The sequence below is a fragment of the Aulonocara sp. 'chitande type north' Nkhata Bay genome, linkage group LG19, assembly GCF_057382095.1.
Source record: "Aulonocara sp. 'chitande type north' Nkhata Bay isolate Kocher_YH1m ecotype deep benthic linkage group LG19, A_spYH_male_GT1.1, whole genome shotgun sequence".
In the NCBI taxonomy this organism is placed as follows: domain Eukaryota; kingdom Metazoa; phylum Chordata; class Actinopteri; order Cichliformes; family Cichlidae; genus Aulonocara; species Aulonocara sp. 'chitande type north' Nkhata Bay.
Window position 1 is genome coordinate 18566412 of NC_141362.1, and position 22028 is coordinate 18588439.

At 39.7% G+C, this 22028-nt stretch overlaps 1 protein-coding gene across 1 annotated transcript; it reads left to right on the forward strand.

Annotated features, from left to right (window-relative positions):
* The first annotated feature begins 4763 nt into the window (after positions 1-4763).
* On the forward strand, positions 4764-21200 carry kcnk5a (potassium channel, subfamily K, member 5a). The gene is made up of 5 exons (XM_086275381.1): positions 4764-5271; positions 16511-16622; positions 17947-18113; positions 18230-18398; positions 18507-21200. The coding sequence occupies exons 1-5, from the start codon at positions 5086-5088 to the stop codon at positions 19430-19432; spliced, it is 1560 nt and encodes a 519-aa protein (XP_086131507.1). The 5' UTR covers positions 4764-5085; the 3' UTR covers positions 19433-21200.
* The last annotated feature ends 828 nt before the right edge of the window (positions 21201-22028 follow it).

Below are 22028 nucleotides of genomic sequence, written 5' to 3' on the forward strand. Positions count from 1 at the left end.
CTATTAACAAGGTTGCCCAAACTTTTGCATCCCACTGTACATGAGAAAACGTGCTGCCTCTGCCTCTCTATAGAGAACATGCAGGTTTCCCATCATGTCCTTCAAAGGTATAAAGACATTTCATTTATTTGGGTTTTTAGATTTTACCACTTCAAAAATAAAAAAATTTTTTTTTAAAAATCCACTAGAGACACAAACAGTTATGTAGTATAAGTGTCTCTGAAGATGAGCCACTGAGTACCTGAACCTGTTTGACAGGTGTGGCCTGTATACTGTATGTCCTCAGGGTGTTTGGAAAGATACTGTTAATCAGGACAATATGTGGCAGACATGCAAATAAAGAAGTGAAGGTGAAAAAGAAACTGCTGAAAAAAATGACTTAATGACCGCACTCAGTCACTGGAAGGCTAAAGGTAACATGTGTCAGTGTCCAGATATGAACTTCTTAAATGTTTGCTCAAGTGATGCTCTCTGTTTTCTTTGTTGATACTGAGAGGAGCAAAGATCAAACAAAGGAACCCTTATCTGTATGTCTGTTCTGTTTCAGGCGATCAGACAGAGATAGGAGGGTTTATTATCATTATATGTGAGTCTGAAGTTTGTTTTAAAGGTTGAAAGATGAAAAAATTACACCAATTAGACTTTTCAAAATCACTGCTGGGCTATTTCGTGTAAAATTAACAAAATATGAATAAAGCTCCTGCGAGAGATTCTTAGAATTAGCTGGGGTGTTGTGGTAAAGTAGCTTTTACCTTCATTATATTAAGGCCACTGAAATATGGGTGTTTGTAGTATTTTTTTTAACAGTATAGAGCCTTTATAACTTCAGAAACACAGGAGATAGTCACATGAAAATTTTATGACTTTTTCTAATTAAAGTTCAATATCATGGAATATGTCAGAGCTGCAGTAGTATGCCTGCATCAGTTTAATGGTGTTAAGGTACCCTGGATGTTTTGTATGTTTTCTGATCCAAAAAGAATATTTTATGCATTATAACATTCAGAAATGCAGCTTGCAGCTGTGAAGCTGAGAAACAAAATTGGTGTTCACATTTTTTATGACACGTAACCCTGTAAAAAAAAGAACATTTTCATATATCTGCACAAAGTTGTGAAAAAAAAAGTAAACCCTTTCTGCTTGCATGGGGAACTAAGAGAGCAGCAGCCAGGTGTTGCCAATCAGATATACTTAATTAGTAATCAGCAGATTTCTGGTCTGGCGTATTCAGGTGTATCTTAGCACAATGCCACAGAAGAGGATGTGCAAATTCATAATGTCGAGCCATGCAATACTTAGAGAAACTGCAAACAGCCCAAGAATACATCTCAGACTGCAGGTCTCAGTTAGCGTGTTAATGTCGAGTCGAATTTCCCAGAGGAACCCACCCGAGGGATTAATAAAGTTCTATCTTAATTCTATCTTAATGTTAAACTTTATGACAGTACAATTAGAAACAGACCGAACAAGTATGAGTTGTTTGGAAGGTTTGCAAGAGCAAGCCTCTTTTCTTCACAAAAACATGGCAGCATAGCTTAAGTTATATCTAAACAAACCACAACACTGCTGGAAAAATCTCCTTTGGACAAACAAGACCAAAGTGGAGATGTCTGGTAAAAACCAAACACAGCATATCAGCACAAACAAATTATACCAACTGTCAGCAAGCACAATGGTGGAAGGGTGATGATCTGGGCTTGTTTGACCTGAGCATGTTCGGTCGACCAATTCAACCACGAACGCTGCTGTATATCAAAGTATATAGAGGGCCAATGACACCAAGCACAACAGCAAATCCACAACAGAATGGCTGACAAAGAAATAAATTAAGGTGTTGAAATGGCCCATAGTCCAGATCTGAACCCAACTGAAGTGTTGTGACCTTAAGAGAGCTGTGAAAAAACAAATGCCCACATTAAACTGATGCAAGAAGAAGAGTAGGCCAAAATTCCCCCCAACTGATGGGAGCGACTTATAAAGCCAAACAGAAATTGATTATTTCAGTTTATTCCTATGAAAGGTGGTTCTACAAGCTTTTGAAACATGGGGTGTCCTTTGTTTTTCACGTGACTGCATCATATCAATCAAGTTCTGAAGACATTTTTCAAAGTCACTGAAAAGAGATGGCTAACTAAATGTCGCCTTGATCCCTGAACATTTCACGTGGTTAGTTCCTGCACTCGTTTCTTACTGTGATTAAGTAATGAAGGCTCAAAACGTACTAGGATGACCTGCAGCTCTGAAATTCTTAATCAAGATCAACACTGTTTGTGGGATGGTCAGATCTTACCGAGCTTGTGGTAAAAACACTACAAGTTTGTAACTTATACTGAGTATATGAGTTCAGCTTGAATGAATTTCAGGTATTGCATCAGGATCAGTCATGTACTGCTAGCCTTAGGCTTTTTTTTCCTTGAGTGTGTTTGGTTTTATGCTCGAGCAAGTACAAGTTAGGTATAAACTCAGTTTATTTTTAGGTTGCTTGACTCACACACACGTTTTTAGAGCTCTGCTTTCTGCAGTAAAAAGTAAAAAGATTTTTAGAGACATATTAAGTTTCCTAACATAACAGTTGTACTCAGAGCTGCACCAAACGATTGGCAAACCTATCCATAGCTCATTTTCTCATGGCATAACACTTGAAAGTGTGGGAAATATCTGGCTGGCTACACAGCTTTGTGCAGGCTGGCAGTGCAAGTGTTAACCTGTTTGATTTCTATACCGAAGAAATAAAATATAGTAATAAGTAGCAGAAAAAAACACCTTCATCATGTCAAAGAATGTCACTGACATTTTACATTAACACACACTTAAAATAATTATACACAAGAGCGTCCTTCTTTAAAATATTTAGGTTCACTCCAAAACAGTAATTTTCCATGTTGCAAGACAGAGTCCTCGTTTTATGTCTTTACGCTGTGCTGGCGCTTTTTCCTAGAGGTGACTGTCCTGTTACCTCCTGGAAAAATTGCAAATAAAGACCATCAGTATGCCAAAGATGCATTCAGACCCATTTTGTTTTCAGTAGTTGAGAAAGTTTATTTCAACCAGAACTGACTGCACATTTGAAACGTGTCAAAACAGGCCTACATAGGCATAGTCATGGTGTAAAAATGTGCATCAGATTTAAGATAATTTTGTAGCAGCAGTAAAAAAAAAACCTCCCAAAACCAGAGTCTTCTGGTTTTACAGCGAGGCAGGAGAGAAGCTCACTTTTAAACCATAGCACACCACATTTAAGACGTCTACAAATTTCATGCTTTTCTTGCCCCTGGTGCAAAGAAATAACATTGAATAACCAACACTAGAAAGAAGAAACCCCACATTAGGGGTTGTGGCTTCGATTTTAGAGCCAAGCATGCATCTCCAGAGCTGAAAAATGAAGCAACGGAGTCACATATTTTAATGAATGACAGATTAAAAAAATTCAAATGAAGTGTAAAAGTTGGGTCTGCGGTTGCTAAATAACTCACTCCAACACTAGCCCAACCACTCTCCAAATGCGGACTTTTTTTAATGCTTAAAAAATGGAAAATAAATTTTGTGCACATGGAGATGGCATAAAAATAAGGATGGGAAATTCATGTTCTGGAATACAAATCAGCTATTTCAAACACTGCCCTTTTGCAAAATTGATAGCCTGTGGGGGAGATCATTCATCAGTTTCTGTATTTTATAAAGGTTTGGGATGTATATTTAAGTCTATGGTATTGTGACAGAAAGCTTATTTAACTTGAACTTGTCATGACAATTACATCACTCTATCCATGTAAATTCCTACCAAACTGTCTGTATAAATGGATTAAATAAGTAATCTTTAACTGGATGGAATGTAGGCATAGATAGTGAGCCAAACAATGTTATAACAAAGGCCACATTAACTGTGTTTAAAGAGCTATTTTCTTTTACTTCTTCTTCTTATTACTTATACACATTATTATTTAGAATTCTGGCTCTTTTTCAATGTTAACGCTGAAACCAATTGAGGACTTTTATTTTGAAGGCAAAGTGCGTGCATCTGTCATATGTAGATGGATGTAGTAAAACCTGAAGAATCTGATCCCATTCAGAAATTCTAAAACTAAGACATTAACTGTTTATTTCTATTTTATTTAGCTTGTTTTGCAAGTGCACGGTGTGGTTTTAATTAATGGTTAATTGTTATTTTTTAGCATAATTTTGAATTGAATTGAATCAATTTTCTTTTACTTAGTTTACTATAATAACTGTCGGAACAAGCTGACTTCACGACTGTGAATTGTACCACATTCAGAGTCCAAAGCAACCGGAACAGAAAGGCCCTGGGTTTGAATCTTCTAGGTGTTTTGGTGCTTACCACAATACAATGTATGAGGTATCTATTGGCATTGCCACAAGTAGGACAATGAAAACAGGAAATGCCAATGAAATTGACATTAAATACATAAAATAAAATACATAATAACCTGACACTGAATAAAACCATCTGTGTGAGGACCTGGGCCTGCAGGCGACCCTGAAAATCGTAGCCAGACTTTTTCTACACCAATTTTCCACACTAATTTCCTGTGGGGCCCCTTCCTCCCTTGCTCTTGGCCACCCTGTTACAAAAAAAGACGAAAAAAAACGTGGAAACGCCCCTGCTCTGGTGATCTCTTAAAAATTTTCATTCTTTTTGACTGAAGCTTCTGCGATTTAAAGAGGTTTGGATGTGTAAACGGTGTTCAGGAGTGCACCTGTAGGAAAAGAAAACAGGGAAAGAAGGAAGCGGATTTCAGAGTGGTTCACTCGTGGGCGGTGCTCGGTCCCGTTGTTCTTCATTTGCAGTCTGCTGCTCTCAGTGCTCAGTTTACCACTGGTTGCGCACGTGGACACATTACTACTCCTGCAGCTCCACGCGCGCGCACGCTCAACGAGCTTTTTGAAGCGCTTTTTTAAAGCTTTCCCTGTCCGGAGCCCGATGCTGTCAGCTGGTCTTTCTGGGAAACTTTTGGTAAACTTGCAGAGTATGAGCTCTGCATAGTTTCGGTTCCTGCTCTTATCTGCCCCCCCTCCCTCTGTCTTTTTCCCCCGTCCCGCGCGCTCTCCGAGCCTTTGTGCAGAAGTATGGTAGATAAAGGTCCCTTGTTGACCTCTGCCATCATTTTTTACCTGTCCATCGGGGCAGCCATTTTTCAGGTGCTAGAGGAGCCCAACTGGAACCAGGCTGTAAAGCAGTACAATGCCCAGAAGGACAAAATATTGGAGAAATATCCGTGCTTGTCCGGGGGGGATTTGGACAGAATATTGGAGGTATGGACATCTTCATTCAAACGTTTCATTCTGTGTTTCACAGCTGCATGAAGATAACTTCCTGTTTAGTTTTACTGGAAGGCACTGGACACTTGAGTGTTTATTGAGCCCCAGCTGGTTTGTAAGCTTTTACGACACAAACCTCCTGGCCTGATTAACCAGCTGCTGTCAGACTGGCAGTTTCACTAATATATAAATTCACTACTAAACGGTGCCTATTTTTAGTCCTTTATAAATCATAAAGCAACAAATTTCCACGAGAAATTGATGCAGGGAAAAAGCTTAGCAGGAGAGATAACTTAGCTTTAACTGTTTACATGCCCCCAATCTTAAAATTTACAGGACCAGAACTCATGTAATAATTATCATCAAACCGTCTTATTATCTTTGCTGGCGTCCTGTTGTCCATGCCTAATGATTAGGATAATTATTTTATTACTTGTAAACGTGACAGTGTATCTAAAGCAGTGATTATGTGGGTGTGGATGTCCTAATCTGTGACCTCAGATCTTAAAATCTGCAGTACTTGTTGTTCCATTTACTTTCTTGTCACAGTGGCAGTTTCTTTACCAAAAAACCGGGGCCACTGACCTCTGTGGTTTCCCCCGTCAGCATGGAATGACCACAATATGTCAACAATCATGTAATTTTTTTGTTTGTTTGCCCCACGCAATGCTGTTTGTTCATTTACTTTGACTGTCAGAGCTTTATGACCTTTTGGTTTCCATTTGTTGAATCTGAACTTGGAGGGAAGTCCTACACTGGAGAAGAAGAGTGCTGAAACAAACTGTTTGGCCCGTATTTGCAGTTTTCTAGCTTCCTTGAATCAGCCAAAGATCCAACTTCATCGATTAAAATGGATTTTTCATTAATTGCATTTGGGCCCCCCAAAACTGGGAATAACCCATGCTGGCTCAGCATGGGTTATAAGACTGAACTCGTGCTCCTCATGAGAACAGCAAGGCAGCTGGGCAGGGGTTGATGGTGAGCTGAAGCCACCAACTGACACCTTTTCTTGGCATGCAATGCTCCCAGCATTAGAAGTCCTTCCAAAGGATCACCTGCAGAAACGCACTTCTTCTAGAAGGATCTTGAAGACCAAAGCTTCTCCTTTTGTCATCTTGACACTTTAGATGAGCTAAACTGTGAATGAATTTGTGCTGTGTGAAAATGAATGCTCAAAGTATGTTTTATCATCATTACATGCTTTATCACAATCCATAGCAGTCATATTTGGGACATATTCAGGCTACTTGTGGCACTTTCAGCTCTGTTTCAGTGCAGGAAAGGGGTGGAAGGGCCTGACGCATCCTGAGTGCCAACACACCCAACAAGTGGCCGATATAATCTCTCAGATTATTTCAGAGTTGGGAGCATCAATAAAGGCCACAGAATACTCCCATATTTGGGCCAGGCATTCATTGTTTTCTGGGACGCATCAGAGAAAGGAGAGAAGCCTCACCATCTGCCAGAGGTGAAAATTTAGATGGTATCTGGGTCCTGTTTCTCACATTTTGCACTTGGAACATGTCTCAACCTGTTTCTACCCCCCCCCCCCCCCCCCTTCCAGTATTGGGGGGATTCTCCCCCCCTCTCCTCCTTCTGCTTCTTTGTGGGCAGTTGAAAGAGTCTCAAACAGCCAAAACCCCTGAAGCGGCCAAATCTGCATATGAATGTAGTTGAGAATAATATGGCTGAGAGATTTTGGCAGTTTCCCTTTCAGCAGCAGCTGCTGCTATAAATCAGCTGAGAGTGAGAAGTTTATTTGGTGTTAGTAGCTGCTCAGCTGCAGCAGAAATGACTCCTGCTTCTGTTTTCTCTCTGAAGTCTTAGGCAACATGGTGTGTGTGTGTGTGTGTGTGTGTGTGTGGGTGGGGGGTCACATTGACATGTTCCCCCAGCTGCGCAGACAGTTGTTCTCCTCTTGTGGTATTATGTTTTCTCTGTTGCTGTTTGCTGAAACACCTGCTGCAAAAGCATTACAGTCATTTTAATAACAAGATTTTTTTTAAGAAGCAGATTCTATTAGATTTCCACTGTGGTAACTCTGCCCAGCTCGTTAACGATTAAATCAAATGTAAGCAAGCTTAACGAGAGACTGTAACACTATTGTAAAAGTTCTGTTTTATTAACAAGGAGTTTTACTATTAACTGCAGGAGCCTTGAAGTGGTCACAGTTTGCAGATTGGATTTTATGGCCCATCAAAGTTGGCTCTTGAGAGGCTGCTAAAAGTTCAGCGGGGGGGGGTGAACATTATCTCTCCCACAAAAACGACTGAAGTTTCCTGAAAGCAGTAGCTGTTATAAGAGAAGTGGAAGCAGCGTGCTTTCTGTTACAGCCCAGAATAAACAAGAGGAGGAGGAGCTGAAATTTACACATGCAGGTAAAAAGTGTTCTGAGCTGCATTTGCAGCAAGTGGTGTTTTATTTGCTCGGGTTTGGTTTTTATCTTTAAGCAATTATGGCACAAATAGAAGCACATTTTGTTGTATTCTTCATCACCACTATACACTAATCTAGTAAGAGAAAAGATGTACAATTTCCATGTGTAGCCCTGAGGCCTGTGCACACAATATTAAATAAGTGTTAAAGTTTTAAAAAAGTGTGATGCATATTCTTGGTCTGCAAAATGAATCCAGTGCCGTAATGTGGTCAATCAGCATTCTTCTTAATGGCCACCCAGGGGGTAACGTACGGGTGTAAACAAAAATCATATTGTACAAAAGTCTGAGAAAATTAGCTAAATGAATCTACAGGCTTGCAAGTTTGAAGTCTTATGCAATACGATGTGATATTAATTTTAGATCACATTATCGTCAAGAGGATGTGATTTATGACAGTGCTAACTTGAGATTGACAGTTTGCTACCATATGAATATCTTTTAGTTTGCCAGGCAGGTTCACACCTTACTTGTCACCCTCAGCTCGATGTTTCAAAACCTGCCTTCTCAAACCAGTCGGTTACATCTCAGTGGCTATATCCATCTTTTATGTACAGTCTGCAGATTTTAACCAGTTACGTCATCATTATCCTGCCTATCATATACACTGAGATGGCTTCTCGATCACTTCAAACTGTACTATGTAGCACAACAGGTAACAATTTTAGGCCTTTTCTTTTTAGCCTTCTGAAAAAAAAAAATCAAGAAGTCAGCCATTTTTAAGGTATGTGACATCTCTTGGAAGAAAATTTATCTTGAGATGAAATCATCCAGACTGGAACGGCTTTGGTGTTAAGTCATGTTTTTAGAAGTCTTTCATTACTCAGAAGCCCCTAAATAGTTTGGTAAGAGGTACAGCTCAGTTGTTACTCCCATTGGCATGAGTAAAATAAACTGACGCTATAAATCTGACTCCCCACAATCCCCCCCCCCCCCCCCCCCCAAAAAAAAAAAGAAGGGGAAAAAAAAAACACTCCACTCAAACTCTGTGTGGTTAGAATTCTGCAGTAAAATGACTTTAAATGATCTTGGAAAAAGGTGTCCACTTCCTGAAAATGCAAGTGAATTACAGGATTTTTGTTTGTTTCAAATGACTGGCTCCAGACAAACATACAAATTGTAGTGCTTGTATCCTCTGATTATCTGCTGCGTTGCCAGGTTAACCTTCAGTCTAAGGTGGGATTATGCTCTGTTGTAAACATGGAAAACTGCAGATAACCAGACCAGTGGTCACTCTTTGAAGTCCACTTGAAGAATGCATGTGTAGTTGGTGCTTTAAAGTGCAGTCTCTCCATGGATGAGTCCGAGTTTTAAAAGAAACTGGCAGGCACACAGCCATCCACACTAGCAAATTCACTAACATATATTTTAAGATTTAAGTATTTTTGAGTCTCTGATGGAAAGTTTTTTGTTTTTGTTTTTTTTTGTTTGGTTTTTTTTCTCTCTTTTTCTTGCTAAGAAAATTGGTATTTTTAGTTTGGGGGGGGGGGGGGTGTCTTTTTTTTTTTTTTTTGAACTTTTAAAGAAAGAAATTTGAGTCTGAACAAGACGTTTTTAGCGCTTTCACGTAGGACGATATACGTTGTCTTGATATTTATTTTTTAAAGCCATAAAGTAAGAACAAAAAGAGTTCTTAGTCAAAGCTGTGTCCCAGATCTCACACAGGCACTTTTATTAACATACAGTGTAGATGTACATGAAAGAAAAATTACTCAGAAATAAATTATCAGCATTTATTAAATAATAATGCTCCATAAATAAAATAATGTTTTTGTGCATAACAAAAAACTCAGAACTGTGCAGTTAAATCTAAACTAAAAGACGCTGAGCATAATAACAAAGACCGATTTCGCAGCTGCTCTGTTCCCAAGTTCTACTGTGTGACTGACAGCCTTGAGTTTGAAATCCTCTTTGCAACCATGTCTCTTACAGGTGCCATTTGTGGTCCGTATATGCACACAATACAGTAATATTACGTTGAAGCACAGTACGTATCACTCCGCGAGGCTCCTGACTACGATAGCCGTAATGCTCCGACAATCCATCAAGTGGTGCGACTTCGCAGCTTACCAAAGTTGTACTAAAACATTTTTTGACAGATTGCTGAGCACCACATAAAATCGGTTCGAGGTCAGTAAGCACAACCAGAATTCATACATAAGGCTCGCTGTCGATTTTTGAGAAAATGAAAGGATTTTAGGCCTTGCAGCCCCCGTGTGTGGGAGAGACAAAAGTAGACGAAAGAGAAGCAAACTTGCGTCTCCACAAGTATAATTATGACGTAACATAGACTATCGATTTAAACTATATTGTTATATCTCAAATAAAAATATAAAGATATATTTAAAAACTCGATATATCGCCCAGTCCTGCTTTCACGCGTTTGGCAAGAAATTCAAAAGAAGCAGAAAAGAGAAGTGGCTCTCTGTTTTTGGGGACAGCTTATTTTGTCATGTGCCTGGAAATGTTGTCCACCGGTCACTGACTTGTGATAACCAAGACTTGGTTCCTCATTTTGGAAAGTGAAGAAATCACAGGGTGCGGCCCTGTAAGTTTCTGTAGGGTGTCGGTGACTCCCTTTAGGTGCTCTTCAAAACTCATACATTAGTCTCCAGGAGGTTAAACTGAGCTGAGTCCCAATTAAAGCCAGGATTGTTCTCCATCATGGGTGAGCACATGATTAGTTGTAGACACTGATCTAAAGGAGCCTTGAGTCTTAAATATTTGTACATTTTCAAGTGTGACATAAAGTTGGTAGTTGACTAACATTAGGGCCAAAAATATGGAGTCCGGACTCATTCAAAAACAAAATCAAAACATGTGATTATCTAGTGCTCTAACAAATACAGTATTCATTCTCTAATGAAGCACAGCATCATAACATCTCGTGGAAATGGGATCTGTTTGTTTGTGTACATGGACAGAGGTGCCAGTGGGACCAAATTTTTTTTTTTTTTTTTTTTTTTTTTTTTTTAAAACTTTGGCCATGTTTAATATGAAAACCTGCCGTTTCACCAGGATATCTGAAAGAAAATGTGGGCAAGCAGAGTAGTTCAACAGAAATTTGTACATTAAGGTTTGAGGGTTGTGTTGTGCAGTAATAGCATGGGGAAACCCTGCTGAAGCAAGGATTAAATAATCTGTAGCGTTTATCCAGATAACGGCACATACTATACAGTGTCTGTACATGCTGATTCAGCATTTAGGTCAGTGCAGCCTCTCTCCAGATAAGGCCTGTTTCCTCTGAACCTTCAGTGAGCCTGGTTTAATTTACTTAAATACTAATAAACTCAATAAATTGGATAATAAAGAACGCACTGTGGTGTCAGTAAAGCAAGCCTGCTTCATGTGATGGTAACAACCTAATTCAAAGCAACCACTCACAAATCTTGATTTCACCATCTTGGATATAAAAATCTTTTCACTTTTACTGGCTTACAATTTTATTCCCCTTTTTATACATTCATTAAATCCATGAAAAAGATGGATAGTCCTTTTTTTCCCTTTACTGTTACTTCATTTATCCTAAAAAAGTTTGAAGACGTTGTTGTTGTTTTTCCTCATGCTTGGATCTTTGGTTGCAGTACCGTACATGCAGTCAGATGTCAGTACTGTTACTCAGATGCCTTGTTTGCAGCTTATCTGCCTCTTCCTCAGGAATAAATACATAATGAGACAGAAGAGCTTCAGTTTCTTCATTAATTGCAGCTCAGAAAGGGCTTTTGTACACTGCTGTTTGCTTCTGTTGTACTGAAAGTGGAAAAACACAGAAGAGCTGGAGTGGCATGTTGAGCTGCCGCCGTCCTGATAACAGTTTGTCATTGTGGAGGGTTTTTTTTTTTTTTTTTTCTTAACTGTTATTTTTGTTATCTGTGTCCTGCAGCAGAGTGGTAAACCTTCAGTTAGTTATACAGAAATGAAAGGAGCTTTTAGTAGAGGAGTGAACTGTGTTCTGTCATGCGATGTGTGTGTGATGAGTGTTAGTGTTGGGCTGGGTTGTTTGTTTTTACTTTTTTTTTTTTTTTTGTGACACAGTAGTGTAATTTGAAATATTTAAAGATTTCATCTCTGTCTTTTCAGTGGACAAGATTGTAGCTCTGAATTACAAACAAAAAAAATGGCACACTGAAAACGTGAGACACAGAATTATGCTCTTCTCTAATTTTGGTGAAACAGATAATTGGTCCGGGAACTTTACGTGAGAGACACAAATGGTAATGTTAGTTATTTGTATATTGTGACGTAAAACGATGCACTCTAATGCTTTCAATAGTTCTGTCATTAAAGTCAAGGTGTGGTTGCTCATTACAGAAAGCGCTTGTTTGCATATAACTGGGCTACTTTCAGTTGAAATGGAGTTGAATACAGACTTATTACATCCATCAGCTCAAGATGCATTAACATAAAGCTGCATTTCTTTTTCTTTTCTTTTATTGAGGTAGAGTTGTTTCACTCCTTCTTTTGGGTGTTCAGGGGGCTGGATTAGGATGGTCCATGGGCTGATTCTGGGCCATGGGTTTTTGTTTGTTTGTTTATGTGAAAACAGTTCTGGCAAGGGGTGGATTTTTTTTTTTTTGGATTTTTTTTTTATTTATTTTCCTCTCTCTCTCATTTTGTGAATGAGGCAGTGGGGAGAGCGGTCGCACACAGATCTCCATTTGGAAGATTTGAAGATATTGCCCAACTCCACAGTAGTTAAATTTGTTTGTTCTTTCTCTAATTAATAAGCAGTCTTTGATTCCGACCTAACTAAAAGTGTGCCATTCAGAATTCCTCACATAAAACTTTATCATGATAGAGAGGTGTTAAAGCATGTTAAACCTGCTTAAAGTTACAAGCATCTTGCTGTCATTAATGTTATAGTCCAGTAATGAAATGAAGTCTTTGTGTGGTTCATTTTATTGAAAGCAGCATTTTATTCATTTTCCCTCATTTAATTTGTCATGTGCTCTGTGTGCAAATTGGGGAAAATGTAGTTTGCTTAACAAGATTTGCCAAATTTCTTTTTATTTTACCCTTTTTTTTTTTTTCTTTTTTTTTTTTTTTTAATTTGTGCATTTAGAGATAAACGTTTTATAAATAAACTTTACATTCTGTGATCACTTTATTTGCAAAATAAGCTGCCCCGTGGGAGTTTAATCTGTGTGGTTTAGCTACTATTTGGACAGTGGCAGACATGTGATGAAGCCAGTTTAACAGCTTCCTCCTGAGCTTGTTTGGTCCCGTTTTGACACAAACACACTTTTGTGCTTTTTGCTCATTCCTCATGCTCATTAGTGACCTGAGGTGGCCTCTGGCTGACCTTTTCACCTTTCACGGACTTTTAGCTCTGCAGAGCTTGTTCGAGAGAAAGTTTAGTTGTGGAAACACAAGAAATTTGAAGACTTGCATTTTCAGTCTGCTTTAATTTTAGATGTCATCACATTTTCTATTTGACTGACATACACCGGAGGTATGTGGTACTTGCTTCCATGCGTCAGCCTTTGCTGTGCTCATTCCATTCAGGTGAATCAGTAGCTTTATATGTGCTAAACTTGAGCCATGTATATCTGCCAGACAGACTATGAACATCCTCAGATCTTCTGTATAATGCGAGAATGAGGTGAAGAGTTCACATCAGTTTCAGAGTAATGAACGAATCGCTTATTATTTATTGCTTCATCTTGAGATTAAATATCCACCATGATTTCCAGAAAGTTAGCTGTGTTATTAGAAATGCCATCACTCTGCATTAAAGCAGCCCAAGCTATCAAAGTCTGACAAAGAACAAAAACCAGACAGGTTTTTCAGGTCTAAAAAGTGCATTGCTCAGATTAGAGCTGTGTTTGTTGCGCATATTAGATTCTTGGAGAGTCGTCGTCATCATCTAGAAGATGACACGTTATATCTGTATCTAGAATTTATAAGGTTAAAGAGACCTTTGTTGATCAGCTGAATAGGTGCATTTTTTTAATACACTCTATGACACAGCCTTTGAAAAGATTAGTGAGTAGTACTGTGGAACAAAGCACCTATGTGGGAGTCTCTGTTACACTTTCTAACATGATTCACATGCCTGGTAAGCTAGCTAATACCATGTGTTTTTCCCATCTGTTCATTTAGAGGCTGCAAAGCATCCTTCATCTTATTCAGGTTCCTCAGCTTGCTGGTTTCGGTGCCACCTGTTTTGTTCATCGAGAGAGGAGATCTGTACATAGATCTCTCCACCCTGGCAGCTTGCGTAATAGCTTTTTAACATGTGTTAAAACTTTCTAGTTTTTTTTGCCGACAGTGCAGCGATTGGGGATATGTTGCACAAGCATGGATGTGCAATGCATGCAAGAATTCAAAATCCTCAAACTTTTAGGGATCCTTTTGATTGTGGGGGAAAAAGTGGACAAAAGTGAAAGAAAAATGGATCGCACTGTAGTCGCACGCGAGTGTAGGTGTACAGCTCTCCACTCAAGGTCAGCAAAATAAAAAGGATGATGGAATTAGCATATTTTTATACGTGCCCAAAAAAAGGCTGACCGTAGACTTGACCAAACATTGTTTATATCCAGCCAATTAGCCTGTTTATCTGTGACACATATTCTAAAAATCCTCTTAGATCCTAAACTCTTTTTCCTACCTCTAACCAAGAGGAGTCTGATACAATTAGGGATGGGTATCGTTTAGGTTTTATCCGATACCGGTGCCAAATCGGTACTTTTGAAACTGTGCCGGTGCTTAAACGGTGCTCGAACCGGTGCTTAAAGAATGGAGAACACAAACTTTGTCCAAAAACCTCTCATGTTCAGCTGTTTTGTTTTGTTTTTGTAAAAAGATAACAATGTTAGCCTTTTCTGCAGCTATGGGGCATATATGGTATCACTCTTGGCTGGAAGCAGTGCTTAAACAATGGGGAAAAAAAACACAAACTTTGTCCAAAAACCTCTCATGTTTAACTGTTTCCCACTTTTTCTTTGGTCATTTTAGCCTTTTTGTCCAGGGTGAAGGGAGTATCTGCCATCAAACAAGAGGACAGCCGCATGTAGCTATGATGATGTTTGCTAGTTCACCTTACATGCATTAATGTAATAACGTGATTAGCCTACTCAACGTAAATTACACACGAACAACATTTAGCTACTCACGCAGAGAAGAACGGCTGCTGCTGCATCATCATCCTCATCATTTCTGCTACACTGGCAGGGCTAGGGGCCAGGACTCTATTCTTCGGGTTTTTGGGGGATGTTGCTCCGGGTCTGATAACTGGCAACCCACCCAACGTGCACAGTGTGAGGTCTCACAGCAAGCTATCAAATACGGCGGATTTCTCGGCTTTTAAAAAAAAAACGCTATGCGTCGCCAGGTGTTTCATCAGTTTCGAGGTGTTACCTCCTTTGACAGTATCAGCTTAAAGCACTTGTTGCAGGCTGCTGAGTTTGCATCTTTTGCTGTGAAGTACAACCAGACTTTTGACCGCTTCGCCTTGGACATTTTTAATCTGTAGCTCTGCTCTAACTGAACGTACGTACCTGGCCCCGCCTACTATCCTGGGAAACGTAAAATGATTGGCTAGAAGTGTATCACAGCTCAGGAAAAAAAAAGCACCGAAATAAAGCACCGAAATGTGCGCTGCTTTTCGGTCTGGTTACTACCGTTTATGTCAGAACCGGTGCGACACCGGTACCCATCCCTAGATACAATACTACATTTTCTTTCTTTTATGCAGGTAGATTATTCTCTAAGTTAGATCCTTGCTCTGATCATCTGGTACATGCAGTTGCAGTTCCTGTAATCAGTTTTATACAAGCAAAATTTAAGCCTCAACATGGCCAATAAGTAGTTTACCTCATGCATATAAATGTAAGCAGTCATTAGATGTGCTGGGTTGCTGGGAGGATTGGCAAAAGTGCGTAAGCGAACAGCAAACGACTGAGGTTTTTCCTCTTTAATTTCTAGTCATGGATTGAAAACAAACTTGGTCATCACCGCTGTCATCCTAAAGCCCAACAGTCCAACTGTGTTGTTTCAGAAGACAAAAGACTGGCCTCCCCTTGTTCTGGTAATTACAGAGGAGAACTGTAACAGGCCTGTTATTATTAGAGAACCAAGCATCTTTCAGGACTTGAGGGCTTATGTGAATTTTGCCAACGCCTGCACATTTCCCCCCCTTTTCAGCCCTCGGGGAGAGAGAGCGTGGGGTAGTGCATTGTCCCGGCACACATGGTTGGGTGTTTGCTAATTCCCAGGAGGAAAAATTCAGTTTTTGTTGTGGTTGCGGATGGACACGTATGGTTGGGGATGATTGATTAAGCGCCTTTTGCCTCATCATCTGGATTTCAAAATGTCATTGAAAGAGTTGGCTGACATATTCCACACATAACTTGGTTAAACCGGGTTTTTGGGTCTTGGGAAAAGGAAAAACAGTCCAACAAAAGAACTGCTTTCAAACTACCTGATCTTTTTAATGCTGCATAATCATGCGATTATGAAATGGGTGTTTAGGTTTGCAGTGCTTGCCTTCCTGTTTCTCTACCAAAGTAAGCAAAGGCTTAGACTTAGAAGCCCTCAGGTTAAAGATGAGTCTCAAGGGTGCCAGAGTGACGTTTCAGCTCATCAGTAGTACTCTAGATACTGTCAGCATATCACAGGAAGGATGTGCTAGAAGAAACGCAGGTTGCACAGGATGCACTTCCTGCGTTCTTGTACTGAGCTCGGTGGACTGTTTTCTAAATGCTAGTTGATAGCACCCATCTGTTGTTCTATCTTTAATTCTCTCTAAGACAAAGTCCAGCCTTTTCTCATGCACAGTCTATGTTTATTGTCCCCAGGTGGTGTCAGATGCTGCAGGCCAAGGGGTCACAATAACAGGCAATAAGACTTTCAATAACTGGAACTGGCCAAATGCCGTTATCTTTGCCGCTACAGTTATTACCACCATCGGTAAGTTCTTCTGGATGTTTGACAGCTGGATTTATAAAACGGATGCAGGATCACTTTAGAGCTGGGCTCTTGGTGGTTTTTATATTTTAAATGTCTTTATATTTACACTCAAATTTAATCTTAAAGGAGCACCGTGTAAACTTAGAGGACAGTTATTAATGACACCAGATCGTGCTCGTTTGTATCAGTCAAAGCGATGAGATATACAGTCTGTCCTGTTTGTAGTGTATGTCATGCAACCACTTAGAGACTGAGCCGAGTATCAGCATATTGACGGCAGAGTTTACTTGGACATTGTGAAGCTACTGATCTCAGATGGTTTTGTGATTATGTAGCCAAGTAACAGATTGATGGGTAACAGTTTGCTGTAGAAAGCCAGTTTTAGTTGCTTTTCTTTGTTTTGTGCCATTACGTGATTTCTAAAATCAGTACTGTAGAGTTAAATATTGAAGTAATTTGGCAAACTAGTCAACTAGTGTTTCCACTCGGATATGCTTTTTCTTTTGCTGGTGATATCGTGAGCCAGCAAGCTTTTGGTGACTGGAAAATGGGCAGCTGAGTTGGTAGGGCAGATGCTAGCTAACATTTTAGCAAAATCTATGTTTTTAGTGTTGTCCTTTTAAGGACTTCGTGTTGTCCCGGGAGCTGAATGTTTGTTCGCATTTGTGATTAGTGAAGTGTTGCTCACTGTTGAAAGCTGTAAGTGGAAGAGACACTTGGGAACAAACCTAAAAGCTTCACATCCTTTGGATTCCATTACACAGAATTTAGTCCAAAAGCTCTTGGAGGCAACAGAGCAACTTACAATCCATTCAGATGTGAACAGTAAAATTGTTTATTGCTTGAAAGTAACATTACATCATGCATTTTTATACGTTTCAACAGTGTGCTTATCTTCAAATTGTAAGAGATGCTCAAGTGGCGTCTTGGAGTCTTTTATAACTTGCTTACCTCTAATGTAGGACTCTCAAATCCTCTTAAATTATCTTTGCATGTTGCATTAAATGGCCTCTTGTTTTCTGATTATACAACGCAGGACATTTCAGGGAGTAGTCAGGAACCAATAGGTTGTCCAAATGTAAGCATGCTGTTAGGAATGATAATAAAAGTAAATTCAAAGATAAATCAGAAAAACAAATTATTTACAAATTAGCCAACAGGAGTATCAGATGTTGTAACTCTGACGGTAGTCAGTCCGCATAGTTTTGCAGATTTGATCATGAGCCACTTATTTGTATAATACAATGGAGGTTGTTTTGGGGGGTTTTTTTGTTTGTTTGTTTTTTACCCCCCTCTCTCTCTCTCTCTCTCTCTCTCTCTTAAGGCTATGGGAACATTTCTCCGAAAACATCAGCAGGACGTGTGTTTTGCATCTTCTATGGCCTGTTTGGTGTGCCTTTGTGTCTTACCTGGATCAGTGAACTGGGGAAGTTTTTTGGCGGTAGAGCCAAGCACCTGGGCCTATTTTTAACCAAAAAAGGCCTATCACTGGTATGCTGATACTCCTTTTTTTTTTTTTTTTCCCCCTCACTCCCTTCTTTAATTTCTTTGAAAAGTACTTTAATCTGTTGTTCAGCTGAAGTAACTTTTTTTTTTCTTCCCTCCAGAGGAAATCTCAGTTTACCTGCACGGCTATCTTTCTTCTTTGGGGTGTCCTGATCCATTTAGTCCTCCCGCCTTTAGTCTTCATGTCTCAGGAGGGTTGGAGTTACATTGATGGCTTGTACTTCTCATTTGTTACCTTGACCACAATTGGATTTGGAGACATGGTGGCAGGTAAGCTGGCTTCTAAAATTTAGACTGTTAAGTTAGTATAGTAAAAGGTGCCTCTTGATGACCTTGAACTTCAATGCAAATCACTCACACTGTTCTTTGTCCATGCAGGTGTGGATCCAAACAAACAATATCCACCTCTGTATCGTTACTTTGTGGAGGTTTGGATTTATCTAGGCTTGGCCTGGCTTTCTTTGTTCTTTAACTGGAAAGTTCGGATGGTGATTGAAGCCCACAAAGCCCTGAAGAAACGCCGCAAGCTGCGCAAGCTATCTCTCGAAGAGCTCCGCCACTACAAAGAGTCTAACAAAGTTTCCCCTACTTCGCCTCCCACTCTGAATGATGTCAACATTTTCAGCTTCTTGTCCAAGAAGAAGGAAGGCTACAATGACCTGATTAAACAGATTGGCAACAAAAAAGATGGCAGCAAAACGGTCTGTAACTCTAAAGAGATCGGTCGCTCGAAGAGTTGCACCGATGCTCCTATGTTTAACGGCCATACCATCCTCAGCCTGGACCGCTCGCCACGTCAAAAGAGGCGCTATAGCTTTAGTGACTGCGTCACTGTTGCATTTTCTAAGTCTAAGAACTACCTCCTGGGCTCAGACAATGGTTTACTGCTAAAGGAAGATCAGGTGGAGGGTGACCTAGAACTAAACCATGATCAAATGTTTGAGAACCAGCTTGACAAGGATGTGAATCTGGAGAATGGAGGAGAGAGAGAATGTGTATCAGTCGGTCACAGGGCGTGGGACTCCAAGGAGTACCATTCTCTAATGTTCCAAAATGCCAACATCACCTTTATCGACGAGGAGAACTTCCTCAGCAATAACTCTGAGGAGCTCGAGGACGACGACGACGATTCTAAAGCAAAACTCTCCATCACCACGTGCGACGAAAACATTGAGACGAACTCCAAGGAGGAGCAAAGCTCCGAGTCCGAAGGATCTGTCTTCACGAGTGACGGTTCAGAACACAGCCACTCGTACGAGAAACTGGTAGAGGAATATGCAAAGGAGGAAAACACAGACTCCTGACACGTGAAGGCAACACATGTGAAGCATTGTAATGTGAAGTGTTTGAGAGGAAAGTTGCATTGCACTTTGAAGGGGTCTGATCATGAGAAGTCAAGATCAAATTTCAAATCAAACTCTTGAGCACGTGTTCTTTGTCTTGCTGAATCTGAACTGCAAAGTACGTGACACATAACCCCAGGAGTATTTAACGACTGATCTGTTTCTTTGTTTTATACGGTTTGGAAAAACTATAAGCAACATTTTGTCATGTCCAAAGAAGCAAGTATTTCTTTGTTTTGTTTTTTTCTACTTTCACATGGGATTTCTTCTGATTTCCTGTATTTTCATGTATTTATAATCACCATATTGGTGTTTTGTTTTGGTTTTTAATATATTTATTCAAATGAAGGAAAGGGTAGCTTTTATTCAGTGGCTACGTGGGTTTATGTTTCCCGTTGCACAATTCCACCAAGTGAGGATAGACCAAAGTTCATCCCAGTGCACATTGTTCTTTATATAATCTGAGCCAAGCATGTCTTAAAAAAAATGAAGGGCCAAATCTTATTGCTGTGTCTGAGATTTCAATTTATTTTGACTGTAAGAAACAGATATGACTGTACTCTGCTACACATGCGTCCTAGAACAAACGTCTTTGTGAACAGACTCCAAACTTGTGAAGTTGTGGGGCAGTGTTGTGGTTTTGTGCACATCTGTTCGATGCCTCCTTAGGCATTTGCTTCCTAAAGTTGGTATTTTGACTTGGGATGGCGCTGCCTGACTGGAACAAGCCTTTAACAGTAAAAACATTCCTCCTTACCACTCTTACACGATTTTTATTTGCCATGTAAATATTGGCTGAAGGCCCGTCAGTAGCCTCAAACATGGCTCGGGCTTGGGACGCGGCCTTGCTACTCATGTTTGCCTTCGGGGGGCTCGCACTGCCGTCAATGATTGAAGTGCCACTTGTGAAAGGGAGCCAAGGTTAACTCGGAGCAGATCGATCCTCTTTGACGCATGTTTCAGCCGTGCCTGCACAGGCCTGTCAGTTGTTGATGTCTGATGCGTCTCAGCCTTAATTATTTCTGCCTTTTTTGCACGTGAACTGGCACACAAACTTGAAACAGTATTACTCCGAATGGTAAAATGGCAGAGATCCAGTGCCACAAAGGGCTACTTTAAATCTAAAGCCAACTAAATTTAGTAAAGTTCATTAAAAACTCATAAAATACACATTAAAACGTTTTGTTTTGTTTTCCTCATGTAAACATGAAAACTGCCTTGCAGGTGACCGCCATCACCTGAAATGGCTTTAAATCCACTGTGAAGCAGTAGATGAACATCACTGTAACATCTGTTGAATGTGACTCACTGAAAAGTTCTTTCACACTGGGTGAAAGAAGATGAGGAAATAAGTTCTGCTTCCTCTCTTGTGTTTCATCAGAGCCACTTTTTATTTTTCTTTCTTTTCACATTTTCTGAGATGTGTTAGTGCAGCATTGGTGTGTGTGTGTGTGTGTGTGTGTGTGTGTGTGTGTGTGTGTGTGTGTGTGGACTGAATTTCTAGCAAAAAATGATTACTTAAGAACAAGTTAGGTAGATTTAGGGCCATTGTTCATTGTTTCCTTCCTAATGTTGCTCCATGGTGTAATAAAACTCCATTATACTCGTCTGTAAGTTTCTTTTTGTTATGATTAAGTTATTCATGTTTTTGTGTAAATTTTGTATACGAGTTCTGAACAAAACTGTATATTTCGTTAAAAATAAACACTGAATGAAATCTTGAGGTTTGTTTGTTTTTTGTTTTTGTTTTTTTTCCCCCTCCATTTATTGGACTGGTAATGCATTGATGTCTTTTCCAGTGGTGGAGGTATGAGGTAGCTCTTAGTTCATGGTTGGCTGTGGCCATGCATCATATAACTGAAAGAGGGAGGGGGGGGGGCATTTTGGTGCAGATATTTTAAGTTTTTGAATGTAACTTTGCACTGCCCTTTGTTTTGAAGGGCATTTCCTCTGCGCAGGTAGTAATACACAGTTCAAATTATGCTACATTTGTAAACCCTATTTTCACAAATAAGGAAAAACAGTTGGATACACCAAATATCCTTTCCATCACTAGCTGCATTCCAAATGTTGTAGTCATGGGTGGTTTAGGGGATTAAATAGTCCTGTATTTTTTGTGTATGCTGCCCAAAAATGACCACAAATCTATCCTGGTCACCCCACTGTGTGGGGTGACCAGGATAGACGAACGGTGTTTTAAAAACTGTGCTGTTGTAAAATTTTGGCAACCATAACATGCAGGTTATGGTTGTATAGCTAAAAATAAAAGTGCTTTGTTCTTGGTAACACTTGCTCGACTAAATGTACTTCAGAGGGCAAGTTACTTAAAAAAAATAATAATTACCCCTATGTATTTATGAGAGAAGTTGAAATTTTGGATTAATGTTCTTTTATACTTCAGCAAGCCATGCTAATTGCCAGATGAGTTCCACAGTATTCCCACTTCCATGAATGACAAAATTAAACTGGATGGTGAATCCTCAATGAATTGAATGCTTCCATGTTTGCAGACAATAAATTCCAGGGATGGCATCATTTCAATGATGAGTGACCGTGT